This window comes from Daphnia pulicaria, chromosome 4 (genome assembly GCF_021234035.1).
Source record: "Daphnia pulicaria isolate SC F1-1A chromosome 4, SC_F0-13Bv2, whole genome shotgun sequence".
In the NCBI taxonomy this organism is placed as follows: Eukaryota; Metazoa; Arthropoda; class Branchiopoda; order Diplostraca; family Daphniidae; genus Daphnia; species Daphnia pulicaria.
Genome location: NC_060916.1, coordinates 13,253,373 through 13,279,324, shown reverse-complemented (window position 1 = coordinate 13,279,324; position 25,952 = coordinate 13,253,373). Strand labels below are relative to the sequence as shown.

The 25,952-nt window shown below is 45.3% G+C and overlaps 2 protein-coding genes across 15 annotated transcripts in view; both read right to left on the bottom strand.

Annotated features, from left to right (window-relative positions):
* The window catches only part of LOC124336848 (multiple PDZ domain protein-like), a 32,988-nt gene extending 31,718 nt beyond the window's left edge, over positions 1–1,270 (bottom strand). For 5 of the 7 annotated variants that reach the window (XM_046790664.1, XM_046790669.1, XM_046790668.1 and 2 more), the window contains exons 1-3: positions 1,101–1,270; positions 963–1,025; positions 438–886 (exon numbers count right to left, since the gene is read on the bottom strand). In XM_046790664.1, the coding sequence (XP_046646620.1) occupies positions 438–886; positions 963–978 (465 nt within the window). In that variant the 5' untranslated portion in view covers positions 979–1,025; positions 1,101–1,270. The remainder of the gene's footprint in view (positions 1–437; positions 887–962; positions 1,026–1,100) is intronic. The other 2 variants (XM_046790671.1, XM_046790670.1) reach the window with 1 other exon arrangement.
* A 905-nt stretch (positions 1,271–2,175) lies between these two features.
* On the bottom strand, positions 2,176–25,296 carry LOC124336852 (Down syndrome cell adhesion molecule-like protein Dscam2). 8 transcript variants are annotated; one of them, XM_046790678.1, is made up of 35 exons: positions 25,049–25,295; positions 22,363–22,480; positions 16,354–16,743; positions 16,109–16,273; positions 15,073–15,234; positions 14,660–14,777; positions 12,282–12,859; positions 12,061–12,217; positions 11,700–11,962; positions 11,409–11,573; positions 10,908–11,249; positions 9,154–9,273; positions 8,856–9,077; positions 8,212–8,362; positions 8,053–8,131; positions 7,899–7,971; positions 7,785–7,819; positions 7,616–7,718; positions 7,433–7,533; positions 7,320–7,362; positions 7,015–7,171; positions 6,724–6,902; positions 6,339–6,650; positions 6,154–6,271; positions 5,365–5,579; positions 4,999–5,283; positions 4,729–4,913; positions 4,148–4,665; positions 4,011–4,069; positions 3,753–3,938; positions 3,577–3,680; positions 3,331–3,482; positions 3,082–3,251; positions 2,799–2,952; positions 2,176–2,731 (listed from the first exon to the last, which is right to left on the bottom strand). In XM_046790678.1, the coding sequence occupies exons 2-35, from the start codon at positions 22,448–22,450 to the stop codon at positions 2,434–2,436; spliced, it is 6,447 nt and encodes a 2,148-aa protein (XP_046646634.1). In that variant the 5' UTR covers positions 22,451–22,480; positions 25,049–25,295; the 3' UTR covers positions 2,176–2,433. The 8 variants fall into 8 exon arrangements, with proteins under 8 accessions (XP_046646634.1, XP_046646638.1, XP_046646635.1 ...); XM_046790682.1 differs by having other exon boundaries at positions 3,774–3,938; XM_046790679.1 differs by having other exon boundaries at positions 8,856–9,074.
* Between the last annotated feature and the right edge of the window lie 656 nt (positions 25,297–25,952).

Below are 25,952 nucleotides of genomic sequence, written 5' to 3'. Positions count from 1 at the left end.
AAGAGAGAGAAGAAAGACTTATTGATTCAATTGAAATGGAGGTCGAGCACCAAGGAGGACGAGTGCTCTTCATCTCACTTCAAACTCTGTGGACTCTTTTCACGCACCACGTCAAAAGACCAAATTACACGCTCTGTTTCGATCAAATTCTGCTGATCAATGTTTCATTTCATTCGAACCGAAAAGCACGCGCTCCCCTCCCATCTCCTTCCTCCTCCTTCAGGAAACCGCAAAAGGGAGATTGGATACAACTCGCTTTTGTGTTGTGTGTGCGTGAATCCTTTTCATTTCTTTTACTAGCCACCAAGTAAGGGCGCTCCAATCTTCAAGGGACAATTGACTTGGCGAATATGAAAGGGACGAGTTACACAACATGGCACCGCAGTGGGTGCCAAAATGCCTTGTGATGTCTCAAAAGTATTTGTTTTCTCTTATACCTGAATGGCAATGATTTCTCTCTTGGCAGCTGCCTGCAAGATGGACTGTTGAAATGCGGCTCCAGTTTTGGCCACATCTCTCTTGTGGGTCTCTGGTGAGACTGTGGATAGCTTGGACGAGCTGGTGTTGCTCAGGGACGGGCTCGACTTCCCCCCTTTGGTCTTGAATGATGACCGATTAGTCTGGAGGATGTTTTGATTGACAACCAGGGTCCCTGATTTGTCGATGTCAAAATCACTTGGCAGCAGGGACGGGTGGTGCATCAGATGTTGGTTCAATTCCTCAAGCGAGTCTTCCAGCTTGAGGATGTTCCTGAGCACAGGGTTCTGCAGGAGGCTCGTGAGGAGGTCCAAGTCCGTCTGGACCTGGGAAGCCACACCATTGCCTGCTTCGTTATTTGTAACTTTTTGCTGTACTCGCTCAAGAAGAGCCAGAGCCCTCTTGGCATCTGCGATCAAGAAAGTCAAAATGAACAAGAAAAATTAGTTCACTCCAACAATGGTTACTACACTCGTTGAGCTCACCTGAAGTCACGGGCATTCCCACAGCGTTTTATAATCAGAGGCGGATATTCACCTCCGCGAAACCTTGAACAAGGAATTCAATCGCAATTTCAAATGGGGAAACGAAAAAAACGTGCTGTCAAACCGAGTCACACTTACCGTCGAAAAAAGCCAACTAAACCGAAAACGAAAAGCAAATAAGGTGACAAAGGAAAAAGGAACGAAAAAATCAAACAGACTTGAATTCCAACATAAGATCGCCCTCCCCTCGAAAAAAGCCAACACACACGGGAGTGAATGAAACACAAAATGCACCTGTTTTTCGTATGGCAAGGCGAAGGTCCGACTTTTTAAATGCAAATTCCAATGCTGGGTCCCCACCTCACGCAGCGCTCTGCGGCCCAATTCGGCAACACTGTTCCAGCCCCTTTTTTTATAGGAATTTCAATTTAATCCATTTTAATCGGGTTTCACTTTACTAAAGAATTGAAATAATTAAATTCCATGCAATTTACACTTGATTTTCAAGTTGTCTCACAACTCAATCGAAAGAAATTCGATTTGGAATGAAATAAAAGTTGTGAATGTTTGCCACCAGGTGGCGGTGGTTGAAGGAAACCGACCAAAATCCTTGGGCGCCAGAGTAGGCTAGGGCCTGAAACTCAATCAAAAAGGCGGGTCTAGTCTCCCGCATTCCATTCGGGCTCCGACGTTGTCATATACACAACACAACAGTGCTCAGGACTGGCTGCACAAATCACCTCCGTGTCTAATCTCGTTAGCACTCCCTCCCGGCGCGGCCTCCCACTTTTGTATTTAACTATTCTATCCACCCAAAACCCCCCACCCACCCCCCCCCCACCTTCCCTTCCTCCAAAACTAAACTACACGCTCTCTCTCCCGGTGCGCACTTGGAGCGTGTTTCCTATCGGTCCCGAAAAACTCGCTCGTCCGGCACTCACACACTCACGACACTCACGACAGTACTACATTTTATTTTGACATTCTTTGAAATTCTTTTCACGTTTTTGATTCCGGCCAAAAGTTATTCACTTCAAGCCGATTGGCCCTAGTGGACCATTTTTGGTAGGCATTCACGGGCGAGGAATAAATCTGTAGATTTATCTTCCATCCATTTATGTTTTATTATTATTATATAAATATATAAAAGGGGAGCGCGATGGATTCTAGAAAGATAAGCCATTGTGCATTGCGAGCGGAATGTATAGAGAGACTTGTGTACAGTTGTGTATTTGACGCGTTTCCATAATCCTTGGGCGCTGCTCTAGGCATAACATAACAACAGGCCCCCAAATAAATCGATTTCAATTTCCAAAAGTGCATATCTTTGTCTGTCTGTGTGTGTGTCGAGTGTTGAGAGAATATATATACAGCTCGGGAATAAAAGGGGGGGAAACACAAACACACACAAAGAGGAGAGGATTTCCGGCGGAGGAGTTGGAGGAGAGAGCGAAATGTGTCCGGCGATAGATTAGACGGCTATTGAATGATCCGGAGGCGAGGATTCTGCTGAATGCTGCTGCTGCTGCTGCTGCGGCTGACGTTGTTGTTTATTGTTGTTGCCGATGGAATGGGTCGGACCTCCACCATTCCGGCTGGCTTTGGGGCGGTGGACAATGCTGCTGGACGAGGAGCTGGACAATGTTTTGCCGCCCGATTCCATCAAAGGATTCAAAGTCCACGACTTGTGCTCATGGCCGCCGCTCCATAAATTCGATTGATCCACCAGCCGGAGTCCTATCGGCACGGATTTCTTCGGCACCGGATGACTTTTCATTAGAATTTGTCAAATTCAATTTCTATTTAATCGTTTAAATGGTATTAGATTGATTAGACCTGGGTCTTTGGCGCTGCGATCCGCAATGGATTCGGGATGATGATGATAACGGCTCGCCGGAGAATTCCTTCAAGGCGGATGTAGACGACGTGGCGGAATAATAAGATGAGGCATCTTTGGTGTTGCTGTTGTTGGTGGTGGAATTGCTGGCGCCTAGTTTTGTGCATGACGAGATGATTATCTTTGCTGCCCCCCCGCATTCAAATGCAAAAGCGCTTGCGCAATTGTGTAGTAGTAGTAGTAGTAGGTCTATACGGAATCATGTAGATGAAAGAGTTTTACTGAAGCGTTTATTGAGCGTCGACACTCTCGCGCTGCTGCCGCAATCGCCCGGTGGCGGGCCGTTGGCGAAACTGCTGGTGGTCCCGTGATGGCGGGACGGACGCTGCTGCTGCTGCTGACCCGGCCGGTCGTGAATGTAATCCGCCGCTATCGGAAGACTCTCCAAGTCCCTGGATATTTTTAATAAAACACGTTCAATTTGTCATTCCATTGGTACAATTTGAGTTTAATAAAAATAATTCAAATTACGAATCGGAAACGGTGGGCGAGCCTTGAAAGTGTCGCTCGATTTCGATCGTGCTCAGCTCCGACCAAGTGGGCGGCGGCCTGAGGGGCAATTTCAAATGGGTCCCCAGACCGCCGTGATGGTGGTGCCCGTACTTGTTGAGTCGGGTGAAATCCTGGCGGTGAGAAAATAAAAAGAGAAAATCGTAACGGCTGTCGTCGTTATAATGAGCGCGGGAAACCGCCAACTTTCAAAAATTAAATAATTACCGGCGGATTGTCGAGCATCTTGACGGGCGACCGCGGATGGTGGTCCCGATGCAATTCGAAAGTGGCATACGGGTAAATGTCGTCGTGCTGATCCGCCGAATAATCTAATGATTCAAAATTAATTTGAAAATTAACTTTGATTCTATTTCAATTAGAGACGGCCATCAGATTCTTACTGGACATTTTATCGGCCATACTTTGGAGCTCGTAGGTGGAACTGCGTTTGGAGCTGCTGCGATCGGCCATGGTCGATCCCGATTTGTGGGTCTTGTTCCACGTGTTGGTGGCGTTGTTCATTGCGTCCGCCAGAGTCGATTCCGACGGCAATGCGGAAGCCACCAACCGTCGACTTTCACTCCGCGCTGTCCATAAAAAGAATCGAAATTTTATTTTTAGAATTGGCCGGCCTTGATTGGATTGAAAATCAAAATTACTTTTGTACAGGCAGGAACAAGCCACAACCAGGCCCAGGAGCGATGCCGTTCCCACGGCGCTAATAAAATTCATAAAATTTAATAAAATGGCCAATGATAAAAATAATCCCAAAATTCAATTTGATTTCAATTTGTACCTAACGGCACCGATGAGCCACCAAGGTAAAACGACGTGACTGCCATCTGTCGAGTTGTTGCTACTGCTGGGCTGGACCAGTTGCCGGCCGGCCCGGTTGATTCGATCCGGCGTCGGGGTCAAACCCGAGTGATCCAAAGTAACCACGTCGTATTCGACGGCCACCGTTCCACCGCTGGTTTTGGCGCGAACTTTCAAATTGTAGGCCGTCGACGGCTGGACGTCCTCGATGAAGATGACGGGCAGATTTTGAACGTCATCCGACACCGTCGTCCAGTAAGCTTCGCCGTCCATTTTGAAATCGACGCCAAAGGAGCGGATGGGACATCCGCGCTCCTGCCAGCCGTTAAGGAAGACGCTGATGTGCGACGAGTTGGTGCTGAGGGCGGCCGAAACGGCCGACGGAACCAGCGGGGCGTCTCCTTTGGTTCTGGCCGTGATGGAATTACTAGGGCCGCTAGTGCCGACGGCGTTGTGACTGGTCAAATAAACCTGATACCTTGTCCCGCACCGCAAATTCTAAAATTTCAATCAAACCGGATCATTTGAATTCAATTATTATTGGATGAATTAAAAATTTACGTCGAGTTGAGCGGTTGTCACGTGCCGGTCCAGCTCGCGCTCTTCCCAGTCGCCACCGTCCGCCAGTCGCCAGTGGAGCAGGAATCCGCGGACGGGACTTCCGCCGTCGTCTTCCGCTTTCCACTGCATTTGAATTTGCTGGACGGTCGTCTGGAAAACGTGGAGGGCCGGCGGTACCGGAGGAACTGCCAAAATTCAATTTGCCCATTAATGCCATTAATTTAATTGAATTAAATTATAAATTGGGAAATTATCGATTGAATATATTACCCAGAACGGCCAGCTGGTAGGTGATGGAATCGCTGATGAAACCGGTTGTGACGGAACAGGTATAATTGCCCGCGTCACTCCGCTTCAAGTCCGTCAAGCTGATATACCCGTTCGATTTGCTGTTGTTGTTGTTGCCGGCCAACTGTTTTCGATCGTCCATTAATTTCCCGTTGTACGTCCAATTTGGCTGGACTAGATTGCCAACCGGACGGCAGGGTAGATCGACGCTGGACCTCCATAGTTGGACAACTCGCCGGCCAAACGAGCAAATGGCCACATTGTTGGCTGTTCCACCATCAAACCGTTATATAATATAATTATAATAGAAACAACCTCAAATCATCTCAAATTTCATTTGAATTTCACCTTTGGAATTTGGAGAAAAGCGGATGACTTTGGATTTGTCTCCGACGCCGGCCCTGTTGGCGGCCGTCACCCAAATCTCGTAGAAAGTCGTCTGCTGGGCCGTCGTCGAGTCCTTACTGCCGGACAACAGAGACTCGACCTGGTAGTGAGTTTGCGAGCCGGGCACCGTGTGGCGCTGGACGTTGGCAGCCGATCCGTGTTGTTGCCCTCCAGCCCTTATGAGAAAACACCAAAAAAGAAAGAAAATTAGTTTTCCCAAAACTCCAGCGCATCCGCATGTGCAACAACTACGGAATGGAATGCTTTTAATTTCCGGAATCCAATATATGTAGTATATAACAAGTCGCCCAGGTTATTCCACTCTCGACAAGACCTTCCATCAAAGAGACAATTGAATCCGCACAAGAGTGTGTCCGTGGGTGTGTGTGTGGGTGTGTGTTCAGACTCCCCATTCCGGAATGCTGGATAACATGGCCGAGTCGGATAACGTCAAATCAATGTCTGCCAATCTACCCCCTAGCGACTGCCAACAGCACAGTCTAGACACACACGAGACTCTTGACTTGTTTGGGTGGTGACACAACCGGGCGGATTGACGAGTCCGTCCCCCCGTTCATTAGGCGAGTTAACTCGCGCAATGGTGATTAATTAGTTCCCGACTCGTGATTGGATCCGGTTGTTTTTGGGGATGAAACAAATCAATTCATCAGACGGATGTTATTGCGGTTTCTAGACGCTGAATCAAAGTAGCTGGGCATTTGGGTAGGAATGCTGGGCAATTTTGATTACTTGATGTTGACCGTGTAGTGAAGGATTTGGCCGTTGGTTTGTGACGGAATCGTCCAGCAAATGGAAACGGCGTTGGAGCCGCTGCTGAAAGCTTTCACATCCGCCGGAGCTTTGGGAACTGAATAAAATCATAATGAATTCAATTTTAATATTATTTAAATTAATTTTCCCAGTTTGATTTCTACCAGATTCGTCCGTTAAACAGGTGACTGAGGCGGAAAATGGGCCGGCTCCTATGCGGGTGACGGCCTCGACTCGGATGCGATAGGCCGAATGGGCCGACAATCCGGCCAGGGTGGCGTAGATTCCGTCCACCGTTTTGACTAACGGTGCGACGGACTCGTTGTCCGTCACCACCGGGCCCATCATCTCGTAGTGGAGTCGATAATTCTGAATGATTCCGTTGTGCTCCGAGGCCGGCGGCGCTTGCCACGTCACTTCGATGCTCTGCGACGACGACGTCGAACACCTCAGCGATTGCGGTCCAGCAGACGGAACTGAAAGGGAGCCCATTAAGTATACAAGGTGTGGACACGATAAATGGACCAAACAAGATGAGAATAAGCCAACCATCTTCGAAGGTGACGGCCGTGGCTGGTGAGGACAAAGGTCCTTCGCCGTAGCGGTTGAAAGCCCGGACGACGATTAGAAACTTGGTGGCTTTGCGGAGCTGGCCCAGCGTCAGTTCCAGCTGTCCGTTGGATTGCTGGTCCATCAGCGGCACGGTCGTAAAGTTGTACGACATGGCGCTGAATAGGAGAGAAAGAAAATAAAATATAAAAAAAGATGACTAAAAAAGAAGACGGCCAGGGCCGGCCCGGCCGGCTGTCATCTACAAAATAGGTACTATGCTACACTAACTTGTCTTGGCGAAAGCCCAAATGGTAGCCTATCAAGCTGCTGTGCCAGCTGTTGCCGTTGATTGCCGTCCACGTCAACCGGATACTCGACGAGGAAACGGGCACCGCTCGCAAGTCGGACGGGCAAGTCCCGGGGGGTTCGCCGTAAGTCGTTATTGCTTTTTGATTGAAACATATCAAAAGATAACACACACACACACAAAAAAAATAATATAAAAACGATCGATATTTGGTCCCAAAATAAAATCAAATCAAAAAATGTTTTCGTATTTAATGGCCCGTCGTTATTCGAATTTTATATTTTACCGACAGGATCGGATGGCGGACCCCTTCCGGCGCTCGTCTCCGCCTTGATAATAAAACAAGATGAATAGCTTTTTCATTCTTAAACAAATTTGATGTGAATAGTGAATAGGTACCACGACTCTGGCCTGGTAAGAAGTGGACGGTTGGAGACCCTCCAGACTGTAGTTGGTGTTGTAGACGGACAAATTGTCCGTCTCTTGCCAAGTGCCGCCATCTGTAATTTGGAGAGACGCACAAAGCATATTGGTGGAGTGGCTGGACACTGTAAGAGAAAAAGACAATGATGACACACTCACGTTTGGTGTCTCGGTACTGGACAATGTAGGCGATGAGCGGATTGTGAGCGTTGGAGCTGGACGGAGCCGACCACGAGAGGGCCACTCGACGGCTGGACGTCTCCTACCACCAATTGGGGGCATTTGAGTCGTTTTGTCCATTGGAAAATTGGTTATTTTTGATTAGTACCTGGATTTGAAGGTGTCGCGGCTGTTCGGGCGGTTCTGAAAAATGAGCGGCAAATTCAAATTGTTTAAATTTGAAAAAAAAAATTTTCATTTTTAATTTGGGCGCGGGATTCACCTAAAACGGTGAGCTGGAAATCGCGTTCCACTTGGCCGTGACTGTTGGAAGCGATGCAGATGTAAATTCCCGCCTGTCAAATGTTCAATTAGATATAATCCACTCCCGCATTTAAAAATAAAAATGTAATTCAAATTTGACGTAATCAACTGACGTCTTCCACTTGGGTGGCGGCGATCGTCAAAGTGGAAATCACCCCGTTGGGAGGTGCCTCCTTCTCCTGGATCCGTAACCTGGGCAATAGAGAGATTCGTGTCGACACTCAACCAATGCACGTCTGTTTTTTAATTGCATCAAAGTTTTAATTTCAAACCTGTAATTAGACGACAAGAGAGAAGTCGATGAGGAGCTCCGCCTCCAGGCCAAATGCAGCGGCCCGTCTCCGTCGACTCGACAGTTGAGCGAGGCCTGGACGTCCCGTTTGACTGCCAGTCGGCTAAGCGAATCACGAAATCTCGGGCCAACTGAGCCGGGCAGAAAAAAGAAAAGTCAAAAGAATAAAATCAATTCTTATCTTCTCTTTCCTGGAAAATGATTGTCATTTTATTATCAAAAAATTAATGTGAGGCGGGCGAGCAGCGAAGCGAATGAAAGACAAAAGCCGCAGCCAACCAGGCCGTCGCCCGGCCATCAAAGAGATGAGGACGTCATCCGGCTGACTGACTTTTCCGCGTTCGAAAACATCAGCCCGGCGGCTTTCTACTAAAACCCAGGCCCGGCAACCGAAATATTGTCTTGTGTGAGTCGGATGCATAACGAGCTTTCACGGACGGGCGGGCCGGCCAGACGACAAAGAAACACGACGGGATGGGACGGGACTAATTGATTCGAACGGGGAATTTAATCTTTTGATCTTTCTCCTACCCACATTTGAAATTTCGAATTTTCCCGCCCAAATATGAAACATTTCTCGGCAGGATCCCCCCTCCACCCTAAAAGATAAAGAAATAGATGTACCATGAACGCTGATGGAAATGGTGGCCGTCAGATCCTGGCCGATGCGGTTGACGGCCCGACATGTGTAGCGGCCCTGTAGGCTCTTGCGGGCCGAGCGGATGATGAGCGTCCCATTGTCCATGACCCTGAGAAAGGCGGGCGACGTCCGGTTGGTTAACGGATGAGAAGAAGATGAAGCCGTCGTCGGCTCTTGATTAGACGACGGACTGGAACCTCCTCCTGCTGATAGTATCCGACATTCAATCAAATTTCCCGCTTCTTCTTTTTCTTTTTCTTTTTGATTTTGATTTTGTGTTACCGGACGTCCAGCTCCACGTGACGTTGGGCTTGGGATAGCCATCGGCCTGGCAGTGGACAGTCAAAGGTTGGCCGGCCAACACGCTCACATCTCTTGGCTCGACACTCCAAAATGGCGGCACTAAATCAACCCCCACGCAAATCATCAAAAATCAAAAGGATAAACTCAAACATATTGTGGGCGTGTCTCTCAGAAAAAGGGGCGGGCGATAGAATCGAAAAGAAAAAAAAAATCAATGGCAACACACACGCACACACACACAGACAGAGCACACAGAGACACACTCGCATTCAGTGCAGCAGCCGAAAAACATGACTGGCAGTCAATTCCAATATGCAAATAGCCCCATCATCATCATCATAAGAGGATTGGGGAGTCCCCGCCATTCTCTTGATGGTTTTCCGGCTGTTTGCATAATGGATTGGCGCAAGGGGGGGAGGTTATATAGTGTGTAGAGATAAAAGGCCGAGTGAAAGATGAACGTAAAAAAGGAAAAAGTTGGAAATATGTTTTCTAGAAAAATTCACATTTTTTCGGGTCTGAAAAATGAAATTTGTGCTCGAATAGATTCAAAATTGTGTGAGTGGAAATCAATTGGGATGCGCAAGACAAATTTGCAAAACTATCGATTATCGAAAAAGAGCGTATACGTGGTGTTTCAATCAGTGCAAAAGTGAAGATGTATAATTCAGTGCTGAAAGTCAATCAATAACTATTTTTGTATGTACATTATTGATCTCACCCTATCGTAGTCCCCCCCCCCTGCCGTTTTAATTGGTTTAAATTTTTTAAATTTTTAAAAAAATTCGAGTAGTAATGAACGCGCCATTTTTGGTTTTAAAAATATTTTTTTGATGTAGGATTTAGTGGTCCAGCTGTTTTGGGGGGGTTGGCTGGATGTTGGGCTAGGGGGCAGTATACCTTGAACGAACAATAGAGTCGATTGGCGGGCGACGCCGGCGGCGTTACGGGCCGCGCATTCGTAGCGGCCCGAGTGGACGGCGCTCAGGTTGGTGAAGGTCAGGGCGCTGGAATCGGCGTCCACTTCGCGGACGTTGACGGCCGGCAGGACGACACCTGGGCCGCCTCCTCGGCTGCCGAACAAGGCGCTCAGCGGCTGCCCGTCTTTGGTCCAGCTGAAATCCATCGGCTTGTCGCCCTGGCTCACTCCGCACAGCAAACGAGTGCGGATCCCCTGTTTCAGGATCTGCTCCTCCTCCCGCTGGGCGAACGCGTCCATCCTGGGCGGAACTGTTTCCAACACACACACACACACGTAATCTTTTTGTTTGTTTTTACTTCCAGCTGATTTCCCGCTTGAATCTGCATATTTAACGACGACTAATGACCAAGTTTCATCCATCCCAAGTCCCCCGGTCGCTTCTTTGAAAGTTGAAATTCGCCCGTCAAACTCCCCGTCGATTTCCCAAAACTTTCAATTTTCCAAATTCTGGCGCCGTTTTTTTTTCGGCGGGAAAAGTTCTTAAATTTAAATGATTCAAATGATATCGGTGCAAATAATCTCTCTAAGTGCGGTGTCTAGTTGGTTTCACACAAACAAATCAGCACATCATTTTTGGCCAGTGTGTGTGTCTGTGCAATCATATCCAAATCAATCAAACTTCAAAAAAAATAATTGGCCCATCACATGCTGGACAATTTTTCGTTTCCGAGTGCGCTGGGGTGCGGAGATGATTGAAAAAGTTGCGTTTGTTCTTTTGTTTTTGGTTTTGGTTTTTGAATGGGAAAAATACCCTGGATGAGGACCAGCTGGGATTGGCGCTGCCCGCTACTGCTGGCCGTCGTCGGCGTCGTGGCTGAATGTGATGCGGTGATGGCCGAATTGTCAACGGAACACGTGTAGTTGCCGCTGTGGGCCGGCTGGAGCGAGTCGACGCTCAGAAGGTTCGTGTACGGATCGATCTGAACGGTTTTGAGCGAGCCGCCCGGCGAGCTGACCACCGGCCGCCCGTCCACTGTCCAGCTAAAAGACAGAGGCAGGTCGCCTTTGGTGACGGCGCACGTTAGCGTCAGCCGCTCGCCCAGCTTCAGTCCGCTAGGGTCCGTCTGCTGGAACGGCGTCATCTTGGGGGCCACTGGTCCCCACCAAACATTTTTGTTGTGTAAATACTAAACTTAACTTTGATGTACATTTCTATCATAATCTTCTAATGTTGTCGATCGTTTTTTAAATTTGAATTTCTTTGATTTTCAAATTTTGGCGGGAAATAGTTTTGGGGTTTGAATCAACTTACCGACGACGTCGAGCGTGAAATCGCGACGGGCCGTGTGACCCTGTCGATCGCGGACCGTGCAAGTGTAGACGCCCTTGTCACCTGCCTGACTCACCGATTTGATGATGAGCACGCCCGTCTGGTGGTCCAGCACGTACTTACTACCCGATCTCAACATTTCTTCACCTGAAATTTGAACATTTGATTTCAAAATTTTGAGCGCGAAAATTTCAAAAATTTGAATTTCAAACATTTAATTTTTAAGCGCGAAATTCAAATTGTTTAGAGAAAAACTTTGAAAAACAAATTCACCTCTGGTCCAGGCGATTTCCATGATGGGATATCCGGCGACTGGACACTTGATGGAGACATCGGCTTCAGCCACGGCCGTCATCTTGGGCATGTTGCGGATGTAAGGCAGTCCGTAGACGTTGAGACGTGACGAGTGGGTGGCCTGGCCGGCCAAATTCTTGGCCACGCACGTATACTCACCGCCATCCTCCACTTGAGCGCTGCTAATGTTCAAATGGCCCGTCGTCTCACCGCCGGAAGACACCACTTGATTTTGCGTCAATCTACACACACAGACAGACGGACGGACCGGAATTCGTTCAGACAAAATCCATTCCAGCCCGTTTTCCCGCTTTTATTTCCGACGAAATTTCAAACTCACCTGGCGTCGCTGAGCTGCTGGAAGGCGAGGGGCTGCCGGTCCAGCAGCCAAGAAATGTCCGGCGCTGGATTGCCGACGGCCGAGCACCTTAGAGTCACAAACGGGCCGGGAACCAGCGTCTGCTCGTTGAACGTGTGGACCATTTGCGGGGCCGCTTCTGTCATTTTAAAATCAAATTTTTCTATTCCAGCCCGGAATTGAAATATCCAATTGAATTATACCTCCCAGTAGTAGACGGACGGACGACTGGGCCGACTCTCTTTCCGTGTAGACGAAACACTGGTAGATCCCTTGGTCGGCCCGCTGGAAATTGGCGACGGCCAGCGACCAGATCTGCTCCTGTTTGCCGGAAGGTGCGGATTTGGAAGAGACGGACATGACGGCCGATTGCTGGTACTTGGAATTGCCGCCGGGGTTGGCGTTGGCCACCACTGTCGACGTAGTGATGGCCAGCCCGTCTTTGAGCCATTTGATGACCGACCGGACGGTCGACGAGTGCCCAGACAGTCCGTTATTGTAGTGGCTCTGCTGGTCCAGCTGGAAGGAGCATTCCATCTGAGCCACGTGACCCTGATTGACCCTCATGACGGACTTGTCCGCCGGCCTGAGCTGGACCCTCAGCGGCTCCACGACGTCCAGCCGGACGTCGTAAGGCAAACTCTGTCCGACGCTGTTGGCCGCCGTGCAGCGGTACGTGGCTCCGTCTTCCGGCTGGACATTCTCCAGCACCAAAACGCCGAAACTGGCCGTCGACTCGTCCATCGGCGTCGGCTGGCCGTCCACTTCCAATCGATACCATCTAATAATATAAGAACATTCAATCCAAATCAATTAACTTTATTTTTTATCTCAAAGAAAATAAATTCCGGGCGACGGATATGCAATCAACGCCCGGGGTCCCCATGACGACTACATCACAGACGGGACGGGCCAGCCCAGCACCCGCTCCTGATTAAGCTCCTAGACTTGACGAAGGAGAGGATGGGAGGGGTGGGGTGGGGGAGATGGAGAGCCAATCAAAGTCACGGATTGGGAAGCAGAAGCTCAGCAAATATATTACACTCGAGCGTGTACGTGGTTTGCAATGGGAAAGAGATGCTCTAACGATCCATTCGACATCCCCCCCCCCCCCCCGTCCGTCTGCTGTCGTGCCCTGGATATGGATGAACACATTCACCGTACCGCACCGCCCAGGAGCTCCACACACAGCTCCTAACGTTCTTTTATCGATTTCCCACCACCGACAGAGAAACCCCCCCGGTCGGTCGGTGGACGGAATTTGATTTTCAAAATGAAAATTGCGGGAAGTTAAAATCAGGAATTTTTCCAAAATCTTATTGGCTGCTGTGCCGGTGTGGTTCCACAATTTTTTCAGTTGCACTTTTGATTTTATGGAAATTAAAAGTTGAAACATGGTGGAATTTGGCAATCATTTGGCAATCTTGTGATATTGAAACAGTGGTGGTTTGTCGTCAAATCATTCCAGTCTACAATTCCTCCAGGAAAATCCAATCGTTTTAAAATGGAAAATTGGCAAAGTAAAGCTGGTGAAACTAAAATGATTTGTATCGCAGTGAGCAATGAAAACCTGCGAGAAAATCTGACATTCCTATGTTGATCATGTGATTGTTTTCAACGTAAACTTGGAGGAACTAAACTGTGGAATGACTCTGTGACAAACCACTTGGCTTGGAATAATAAATGATTTCCCCCGAAATGGTTTAAACTTTATCATCTCTAAAAGCAAAGCAAAGAGCAAAGTTAGGAAATGTTGTGTTTGCCAATTAACATCAGTCTTCCCACATCAGCACGATTACTTTCCAGATTGACTTTTAAACATTTTAATCATTCTTTACTAACATGCACTAAACTGTTTCAAATTGAATTATTACCTTAATTTGGAATGTCATCACTCTAATCTCAAATCATTTTCGTAAATTGTAAATAAGCAGACGACACTTTTCTTTCTAATTAATCATATGCTCAAGAAATCGATACCATTTTAAATCGACCCCCTATCGCTACATTTTCCCGCCAGCACTTGACATCCGGTTCGGAATTATTCCCTCAGTAATTATTTTCAAATAGTTTGCCTCATCAAGTAGGACACTACAAGCCCCTCCTACTACCACAGCAGCCAAGCTAAAAAAGTCAAAACTTGATATTCTAATTCATATTCAAACCAATGGAAAAAGTCTAAATTTGTATTTAAATAAATGATGCGATGACGATGAAGATGATAAGCTCCTTTTATGTTTGTAAGATCAAGAAAATGTCGATTTAGGTATGTAGTACGTCTATATGTACAAATATCTCAAGTTGCCTTTTGATAGTCATTGAAATCATATCGGTCGGGCGATTACACGATAGCGCTGAACTGCGCAATTATTCATCGACAGACATCAAAGGAATCATGTTCGGCGTTCCAGCTCTTTTGGTACACGTAGACGTACGCCATATATCGACAGATGTGTTTCATTGGTCCCCAAACTATCTCCCGATACGTCACGTATATAGTGCGGAACTTTGTGGCCAAATAAAACGCACCCACGCTCTATAAGTTCTAGACGTTATATTCTACATAGAAAGGGCTTTTTACCTTATTTCTGGAACTGGATAGCCCTGGGCCAGACATGGAAGGGCGACATTGTCGTTCAACAAGACTTGGACACTCGACGTTTTGACGGTCACGCTCGGTCCGGCGACGCTTAAAGGCTCTTTTTAAAACAAAAATAGCATTTTGACATTTTAAAAAATAAAGGCGGGAAATTTGAACAAATGAAATAATACAACATTTTGACGTGTAAAACAAGCGGTAAATTTGAAAAAATTGAAATTTTGACATTTAAAAAGGGCGGGAAATTTGAAAAAATAAATTGACACAATAAAAGCGGGAAATTTAAAATGATTTATATTTAAAAATGGGCGGGAAATTTGATAAATTTAAAATGTTGACATTAAAAAAAGGCGGGAAATTTGAAAAAAAAGAAATAAATGTAATGTGTATATCACCAGAGACGGCGACAGTTGCGGCGTTGGAACTGAGCTGCTGGTGGAAACCGGCGGCGTGTAATCGGTGCTGTGTCCGGCAGCGATAAGAGGCCCGGATGTCGCTCTTGTCGACGCCGTAGAGATAAAGGTCTCCCGACCCCGGTAACATGTGGTGTTTTCCATCTGTGTTCCGGTGATTTCGGTTGAATCAAAAAATCCCCCCAAAAATAAAATAAATATGAAAAAGAACAAACCGTTTACTCTCCCCGCTCATCAACGAAAGAAAAACGCAATTTAGCCCCCAAACATCTTTCACGTAGTTGTACAGATGATTGCTTTTATTCCCCCCATCCCACTAACGGCCATGCACACAACACAAATGTCCAGCTGCTGTCTACCCCTCAAACAATCACGCCCATCTCTTCTTCTTCTTCTTTCTTCCCTCCGCCCAGCAGCTTTATGTTACACATTATCGATCGGCCGGTAGAATATCATATAAGGGACACCATTTGTCACAAACCGACACACGAGAAAACTTTGGATGGAACCGGAACGTATATATTTCACCATCATCTTCCTGGAAAAATATCTAGAGACGAACTTGCTGGTCCAGTTCAAAAGGAGCAAGTCGCATTAATATATATATCGGTGGAATAGATAGGATAGATAGGATAGATAGATGGCGGAGGTTGTTAGTTGCATCGTTCATCATCACCCAGCCGGCCACAAAAACAGCAGACGCCACCCGTTATTATATAGGAAACGAGAGAGATGATGGGAGGGGCTTTTTTGATTAACGATCCGTGTCAAAAGTCATGATTGCTATTACATCCGACCGGAATTTATTTTTTTATTTTTTATTTTTTTTTTTATTCGTTGGGCGGATGAACGGAGGGTGGGAAGCTTGTCCTTATTGATTCATCAAGGAGGAGCTGAGGGGGGATTGGATGGTGCCGCTGGTAATTTCTTCCGGTGGAGATTTTATTCCAGCCAACTCAACTATTTTAATCATTCGCCGAGTTTAAAAAAATCTGAAATGAATCAAATTCAAACTTACCGCCTTGTAGAGATGGGAAAATGGTCAGGCCGGTAAACTCTTGCATCCAGGCCGTCACCTGGATGTCGTTCTTGATGGCCGGAGGGATGGCGCAACGTAAGACGGCCACTCCGCCTTTAACCGCCGATCCGCCCGTCGCTTGCGTCTCGTACGACTGGACCAGAACTGATACAATTATCAAAAAAAGATTATTTTTAGTCCGTCTTTTTGTTGTTGTAAGACGGACAGTAATTGTTTATTTTTACCGGCCCTGAGTCTCATTTCCCGGCTCAATATGGTTCCGCTGGAGCTGCTGGCCCGGCAACGGTAGGCCGTCGAGTGGACGTCGGGCCGGTAAGCCGAGGCCGGGAACGGTGGGAAGACTAACGAGATGTTATGAGGGCCGGCCGGACTGTTGGCCATTCTTCTCAATCCGGCCGTTTCGGGGACGGCAGAGCCGGAAGTGGATGCAGCCGAAGCGCCCAGCTCAGAAGCGGCCACCCACATCACCGTCGGCGGCGGGTGCCCAGTGGCGGCGCACCAGACGGCCGCTCCCGTCTGATTTGTGAATTCCAGCAAGGGCGGAGGCTCCTGGATGAAACGAGGTCCGTCAGCCGGAAGTAGAGACTCGCCCGGCTCGACCCTGCCGTAAGTTTCTACATCCGCAAAATAACAAAAATAAAAAGAGCCGGATCTATTTATTGATAAGTCAAACACCACTGGACGGCCTGCTGCTGGCCGGCCTATGACATTCAATTACCGGGCGAAAAAAATATAAATAAAACGGTACACACTATGTAGGACGGACAATTCAATGATAATAATAACATGAGAAAAAGAAAGAGCTGCTGGACGCCGCGGTCCGTCGTGTTCACCTTATCCGCCCAACTTTTCTTTTGATCCAGCCACAAACTTTGCTGCTGGCCTCTGACTCTGCGGTGGCGCTGGACCAAGTTTGGGAACCGACAACTTTCCGCTTGACTCTCTCTCGCTCTCTAGTCCGTCTATGTTCAAACTTGTCCGTTTGTGGCTTTGACTGCGACTACGCCGGCCAGCCACATGGAAAATAATATTGTAAGACCATACACCAGACATTGAATGCTGGACCGCTCAAACAATCCCCCCAACAGTCCCTGTGTGTGTGTGTGTGTGTGTATAAACACATCGATCGGCCGGCCGGCCAGCTCTTGGTCCATCTTATTCTCAGATGCCTTTGATATGTTGGCCAAAAAAACTTTTCGGCCCGTCTTCCGCAAAGTATATATAGGCCCGTCATTAATATTTAAATCTAATCAGAACATCCCAGCAGTTCACCGGAGGAAAAAATTCCCGGGACTCCAAACCTAATCAGCTGAGAGTTAACACATTTCCGTCCGGCCGGATAATTTTATACATTTTTCTTTTTCTTTTATCTCGTGTGTGTGTGTAGGGGGGTCTTATAATTCGACACGATATATTATTTAGACCGCGTATGTCTGGCAGCGGACAACATATCAGGGTTTAGCAATGAGGCCGGCGGCGTCAGTCCAGCAGGCAGCCGTCGGTTGGTTGGGGGGGGGGGGGATCTTGTGTCCGGCTTTATTATCATCATCATTTCAGCCTCGTCCTTGCCTATGGGAAGAGTCTATCTGTGGACTCTATTTATTGGTCCCTATAAACTACACCTATCAAGATGTCCGCCCTGTATAGTATATATTATGTATATAAATAAATCTAAAAACAGATACAAGAAATGGAAAAAGAAAGAAAAGGTCCGCCCAGCATGGATGGCGCGGAGGGGACGAGACGTTTGGGTGTGTGTGTGTGCGGGGGATTACATGGGTATTATATATATCAAGCTCGCCATATTACATCGAGCTTTTGAGCTTTGTATGTATGTATGTATGTATATATACTAGACAGATGTTCACATCAATCTGTAGGCACCACCGGATATAAGTGGCCAAGAAAACCACAACTAAATCAAAACTGGAATTTCCGGCGGGAAATTCAAAAACCAAATCAAATTAAAAATTTCAATCAAAATATCAAAACGAATTTTTTTTAATTTTTGGCGGGAAACTTTTATTTGAAATTTTCAGCGGGAAATTTAAAAAATATAAAAATTGTATTAAAGAAATGTGTTAACATTTTCTGCTGCGATTCTTCTTCAACTGAGCAAAGGGATTATTTGGTGGGCCGAGTGTTTGTCAATAGGGCCGGCCAATCTCTCTCTCTATAGATGTGGAGACGGGCCGACAATCCCCCCCCCCCCCCGAAAATGGTAATTCAAATGTCGGGACGAGTGATGGACGAAAAGGAGCAAACGGGAAATAAGAAGAAGAGGTCAGCAGTCCTGAAATTCTCCTTGTGTGTATGTCTATACCATTTGGCACAATCCCCATCTCTTGAGCCGGACCTGGGCCGGGCGGTGCTGTGCCGGGGGCCAGCCTCCTCTCTATCCTCTCGAGGAGAGCACAAATAACGATGTGTTTGCATCAGCACAGCTCACGAGGCGGCCAGGATCACTCCTAGCCGCAGCAGCAGCAGCACACAAAAAAAAAGAGATACATACATGTGTCTACTTTGGTATTCATGATGGAACGGCGGCAGCGGCGGATGAGCCGTCTGCCGGAATGCCCGGCTCTATCTATAAAAGAATATAGCTCTTCCTATATATATGCACACACACACACAAAGTCTATAGAAATAGGATCTATCCCTTATATATAGAAGACAGGAGTAGGAGAAAAGCAAAGGCAATCAATATTTTCTCTCTCTTTTGCTCCCATTTCCAATCTTCTTTGGCTTTTCAAACTGTTTGCAACATGCCCGCGTCCCGCCCCCCAACAGTATACACATCTCGGCGAATTCCATCCATTTTTCGCTCTATAGTATACCCAATCCCAGTAGTCCCTTTCATATCAAACAGGAGCGCGATCCTGAATGAAATAAGGCTCTCTGTGTTCCCTTTTATTCTTTTGGCTTACGTAATAATTGCTTTCGACTGGACCGCGGAATATACTATATCAAAGAATTTATACAAAATAATAATCGGTTGTGTCTATAGCCTACAACAAGCGCTCCTGATAAAAAGGATCGATTTTATTATTTTCCTGGAGCTTTTTTTTTGTGTTTACCTGCTGATGCATAAACGAAATTTTCTGCCCGGTACCGAACAAAGTATATAGAAGAGAGCATTAACTTATCGATCGTCTGCTGGATATATATCCTGATGCTGGATGCTCTTTCTTTTTTTTGAATTCACCGCTCGATTAGATATGCCATGGCCGGCAACTCTGCTGAGAGTGAATAGAACCATAAATTTTTTGGGGTGTAGTCCCCCTTGTAAGCTATATCCTACCGCCGAGCTACTTATATAGCCTAAATAATTCTTCACTCGACCGCGTTGGCTGGCTGTGTGGCCCATTACAGGCCGTTGAAATGGCCGGCTCTGTCCGGTATATAGTATAGCCTATAGGTATATAACATTCACGGCCACTTGGACCACTAGTGTGTGTGTGTTAGACGGGCGATTGCACCGTTGATAAACCGAAAGAAAAAGAATCAATAGACCAGCAAATGTCCGAAAAAAACTGGCCGTCCTTTTGTAAAAATCTAAAAAATCTAAAAAAATGGCGGCCAGGGATCAAGAATCGTTTTCTCTACATATAATACAGACCGAAAGAGACGGACCAAAAAGAAGAAGGGAAAATGGGAAAAAAAGGGAAATCTGATTGTCGACACAAGAAAGAACGATAGAAACGCATCTGACAGTGTTGATGGTTCAATGATCCGCCAGGGGATCTCTTTCTTTGCTGGTCTATCGGACGTTATATACTATACGTCTATAGATGATATAGGCCGGCTCTTTTCTATACAAAGAAGAGACTAGGGATGGATGGGATCACCATAGAGACAAAAACATCAACCGGATCACATTTCCGCTTCGATCCCTCAAATGTTTGGGTCTTATAGACTTTTTCCTTTCTTTTCTGGTGGGTATTATATAACAAAATATTGAAATCCTATTAATAAATTAATGATGGGCAATAGATTTTCAAATGATATGTGACATCATCATCATCTTTGTTCATTTCTCTTTGTTTCTAATTTGTGGGGGGTTGCTGGGAGGTTGCTGGGCACACCATCAATCGAACCGGGCCTTTAGATGTTACAGTAGGCTGCTGTACATACCCGACCGCAGAGAGAACAAATCAAACGACCGAAGAAAACAAATGGTTTCTCTCTTTTATCCAACTATACCCCCGCACACAAAAAGATCAAAGAAATTCGTTTTTATACACGCCCGGCAGCACCAGGTCCGTCTGCTGGGCGCATTCAAGACCAAAAGCCTCCGCCACTTTCTTTCCTTCCTTTTTTACGCGCCAAAAAATTCAAATTTTTAAGAATCGGCCGGCCCTGCTCATTTGAATGAAATATAAATATCATATTATTAGACATGATTTCCTTGAATGGGAGCTGGCCGGATAAATCTAATCTTCGTTTTGATATATTTCCCATGAACTTAGTAGGCTATATAGCTAGTACATCCAGCATATAGTTTTCTTTATGGAACGACCGGGGGTGGTCTCTAGAAGAAAAGAGGAGAGACGGGTGACGTGCGGATGCGAAGGCAGATGAGATTTTCGACGGCCATATAAACCTCTTCCCTTGAGGAAAATACATGGACAGAGAGAGAAATCCGAACGTCAATCGTATGTACACGACCCACCACGTACTTTATACTATCTATCCCTCTACACACACACAGCACAGACACTTTATATATATATATATATAAATAAATATATATATATAAAATAAACGATGGCGGGCGGGCGGAGTCCGCTCTAGCTGCTGGATCGATCGATCCTTCTTCTTCATGCCGCCAACAGCAAGGAGTAGAAGAAGCTGATGCTGACGGAATGAACCCAATCATCGCATCGTCTTCTTCTATAGTCATCCGAGCGCAAGGCGCTTACTCCACCCTCAATAATATCAAAAACCCCAAACTCAACCCCCCCCCCCCCAAAAAAAAGAAGGGGAAATTCTAAAACATTCAAATAATTTGTATTTTTAAAAAATTCTAGACTAATTTTTTGATTATTGATTTCCATATTAGAACATCAAAATAATTTATTTTGAATGTTTTTGAATTTACCGCCTTTTTTAAAAATTCGGTTTGAAATGTTTTGATTGATTTTCAACCATTTTTGTTTTAAGGAATTTGAATTTCCCGCTGGGCAAAAACCAAAACCAAAATCAAAATGGGTCGATACAAGGGTGCGCATCGATCGTTTCCGTCCGGAAACAATCGGCCACTGATTCAACTGTAGTGTCTCTGTTATAGAACATTTCCCTCTCTCTATTCAATCCCACTTGGCCGCGCAGAATCTCGTCTAACAAAAGAACAGGCTGAACTTACGTGTAAAGATATCTCGACAAGACAATTGAAACAAGTTCAAGGTGTGCAACACGCCAAAGATCAACCATCTCAATCCCAAATCTCATAATAACCCAATGGGTCTATCGATCTCCAACACGTTTCGATTCAAATCTCCCGCCAAGTCGATAGACGGTAGGCTACATTTTGAATTTCCCGACTCACACCACTCACCGACTCACGGTCTTCTTTTTATTTCTCTCCTCTTTTCCACCCAACAACTCTTATAAACGCATTAGCTTCATTTCCCGTTGGATGTGTACACGGCCCGTTAACATATTGATCCGAGTCAGACCCCAGCACCGACGCCCTCCCAACAAATAAAAAAAAAGGACATTTGAAGCGGCGGTGGTTCAATAAACGACTTTGCGGGAGGAACCCAATCACGACCGCTCTTCTCATCTTTTCTTTAAGCGCGCGGGGTGCAAAAGGATTTTCACTTTAGCAGCACCGCCATTTATATTACACACTAGTATGTAGACGAACTACTCTGCTCTTTTTCCCCCCACTTCAACTCCTTTTTCTTCCCGCCCCGCGGCCAGGAGCCGCTAGGAGCCGGTCAGGAGCCGCTAGGAGAGAGCCCTTATATGTCGAGGTCTCTCTCCTCCCCCCCGCACACTCATAATCCAGCTTAACTAATGCTTTTCAAATAGACAGAAAACGTGCCTCTACGCCCGCCGCTGGATTCTATTCAGACGCGATCCTTGACAGCTGTCCGTTTTCTATATCCCGCCCACAATTTTTCCATCCCCTCACCGGTCGTGATCAAGTGGTGAAACCAATTTTTTCCTTTTTTTCTTTTTGAATTTCTCAATCAATGGATGTTGACAGAAAATGATGATGAACTTACTGGAGATGATGAACAGGAAGAGGATGACAATCCTTTGGTTGATGGTCGTCGTCGAGTTCATTGTGTCAATTGGCGAGAAATCGATCATCAAATAAGCGCCATCAGCTGATTTGTATACCTTATCAAAAATGAAATGAGAATAGATTTAGCAGATTTAGATATTATATATTTCATCACACTGCGGATGGGTCGGGACTGTATAATATCCAGCAGCAGGATCTCTCTCATCCGCATTCATATCGGAATAATGCGACGTCGGTGTTTATTCAGCGCAAGCAGTTAGATAAATATATACAGCAGTGTGCACAAGATGCACCAAGGGGGGCTGTACACACAAATCAGAAAAATAGGCCTACAACTTTTTTCTTTCTTTTTTCTTTCTGATGTGCATCTATAACTCCTCGAGGATATTTTCAACATAAAAAAGAAAAAGTTCCTGATGTTGCTGCTCCTATAAGTGGTCGCGGGAACATATTGTGCGGAATAGGCCTATACTATCATCTCTGAATAAAAAAAAGATCTTTCTCATTCGCCTGTCGAAATCGATGATGTAAATCGTCGAGATCTTTCTGAATGCATCACACATGACTCGCTCGTCTTTTCTCAGTTCTGACGTCTGTGCAAAGCCGGCGAATAATATAAAGAAATAAAAGAAAAACACCCAATTTGCTATGCAAAAAACATGCTGAAGGATTCTTTTGTCTATAGTTTTTATTTTTATTTTTTGAAACAGACACAAATCTCTCGAAAAGAATTTCTCTTATTCACATTTTGTCTATATATATTATCATGTAATATACCCAGGGATGTTTTCCGTCGTTGCGTGAATTCGTCAGCGGAAAAGAAATGGATAAATGTCAAACGAAAAAAAATGCTTCCATTATTTTTTAATCAAATGGGTAGACGCGGACGACAGCAAGTCTGGATTGATCTGTGATTTCCTTTGAGGTCGAAACGTGATCATCAGATCCATCTCCAACTTATTTGTAGAAATTTCAATGATTCAATGTATAATATACATGTTGAAACACACAAATCAATTAGTCTATTCAGTATATTATTTCTCTTTGATGTTCTATTGTAGAACATAAGCCCAAAGCTAAATTACATAAAAGACTAAATACAGATCAATCTATGATAATTATCTCGATACATGTATAATTATGATTGCCTCAAAAGAAACGAGAGAAAAGCCTAATATACATCAACTTTGTCTGAAAAAATACAAAAAGACACAAGAGAAAAAAGTTTGTACTATAATAAGAAATTGTTCAAAAGATTCAGGAATGGCTGTAGACAAAAGACTCTTTCTCTCTTATATGTTTTGAACATTTAAGAACAAAATCGATTCAGACGGCGGGTCCTCTGCATACATTTATAAAAGAAAAAAGAAAAAAAACTATTATTTATATTCCTGAACTCGAAAATTGTCGCTTTTTCTTCGCTAGTCTCAGAGACTGAACTTGATATTTATATCCCGAAAATCGAATAGATTGATGCCCGACGAGACGAAACTCTTCTTCTTTTCGCACATGTCAGACGCTCCTGACATTTCCTATTTCAACACAATCAAGAGGCCAGCAGGGCAAAGAAGGAGCGAAGAAGAAGAAGAAGATAAATAAAAGAAGCTTCAACAGACACACATCAATGGCCGTGCGCATCTTATTCTATAAAAGAAAATCTTGGTCGTAATTGGGTTAGACATTCAATCGATGATGGCGGTGTGTGCTGGCTTATATAGGCCTATATTTATTTTAGATAGATAGATATATACTATATATATCGGTGATGCTGGTGTCTGGTGTGGTGCCTGTAAAGTTTATATAAAAGCTTCGATCAGGTAATTGCATTGGGAGAGAGAGAGAGGATCTACTACACCACCAGATTTCTTTTCTTATAGACCGGCGGCGGTTGGGTGGTTGGGGATGTTTGATAATGATTTTTTTTCCCGGAGACATCATCAACGCCCGTCTACTTCAATCAGTGGGGGGAAAACGGTCCCTGTGTGTTGTGTGTGTGCGTTTAACCCGCCCACCAGCACCACCACCACCCCCAAGGCCTGGAGAAAAAACTAAATAAAATAAAACTCTTTTGGAAAATTCTGGGGCTGTTATAATAAACGAATCGATAAAAGAAATGGGGAGAAAAAAAAAAGGATGAAACAGCCTCAAATCGTTCAGGTAAAAAAGCACACCCATTTCTTTTCTATTTTTTGAAATAAAACAAGATAAGGAAAAACTGTCTAAGGAAACAGCCAAAGGGCGGGTATAATATTGAATTGGCACGCTCTTCCCGAAAAGCTGCAAAAAGTAGATCTTCTTCTTTCCTTTTTTCGCTCTCATCCCCCCAAAAAAAAGTGTCGAGGCCTATATGTAGGTACGGGAGTGCAGCGAACGTGATTGAATTCCCGGTCACGAACTTTTATTTTTTCCTACATTTATATTTATCTATTTATTTATTTTTTTTTCTATCCCCTCTTTTGTCGGGACGATGGATGGATTTTATTGAAATTTCTTTCCTATCGGCCAATTTCAGGCGGCAACTTCAATTTCTTTTTTAAGGAGGGGGGGATTTATTTTTTTACAAACCAATAAGCGAACGCTGGACGTCATCACCAATTGAATTTTCTCAACCGATCAAAAATCAAATAAGCAAATAAGAAATAAACTTTTTTTTCCAATTTTACCTTTTCCTCTTTTTTGTATGTGATGTGCGTCTCGATTGCTTCACTTTCACTTTGTATTTTTCAAGTTTGAATTTTCCCGCCCAAACTCGAAATAATGAGAAAAATTCACGCTCCCGCGACTATATAGAGCTGTGCGAGTCTGATGTGATGGGGGGTTTTCGTTCGGCTTCCATCCACGAGGGAGACGGACCGTCGACTGCTGCTGGAAGCCAAACGATCCCGAGGTTATACAACACTGAGACTCTGTATATAGTCGTCGGGAGCTATAGGATTGTAACTACACCTTGCACACACACACACGCACAGCATATATATATATATAGGAAAGAAGATGCTGCGCCCGCGCCGATATAAACATCACCAGCAGCCCATATAACTTCTTTTTCCGCCGGCCAAGTTAAAAGAATATAAAAGTATATGTAGTTTCTTTTATATTCTTTCTTTCTTTACACACATGCTCAAATCAGAGATGTGTAATTTATATATAAGAGAAGTATCTATATATACCCGTTATTTTTTATTTCGCGTGTTAAGGGCGTGGTTGCTTGACTGTGCTAACGTCGTTTGACGGCGCGGTTGATTGGCGTCCGAATGGGACCTATACAGCCAAATAAAAAAGAAGAAGAAATTCCGAAAACAATTGGTCAAATCAGCGCACCCCGGCGCAAAACCTTTTTTTCTGTATAAAGAACCACGCCTGTGCTGGCTGGCTGGTGTAAAACAGATAACACAGAACCAGCAGTATATACCAGCAGCCAAAGGATACATTTCTTTTCATCATTTCCCCTTCGTTTATATGCCTATATACAGTTACCAAAGATACATATAATAATAATATCGACTATATACACTATGATATACCAGCGTGAACTGGAACAAAACGGGAGCTCTGTCTGTAGGCTAT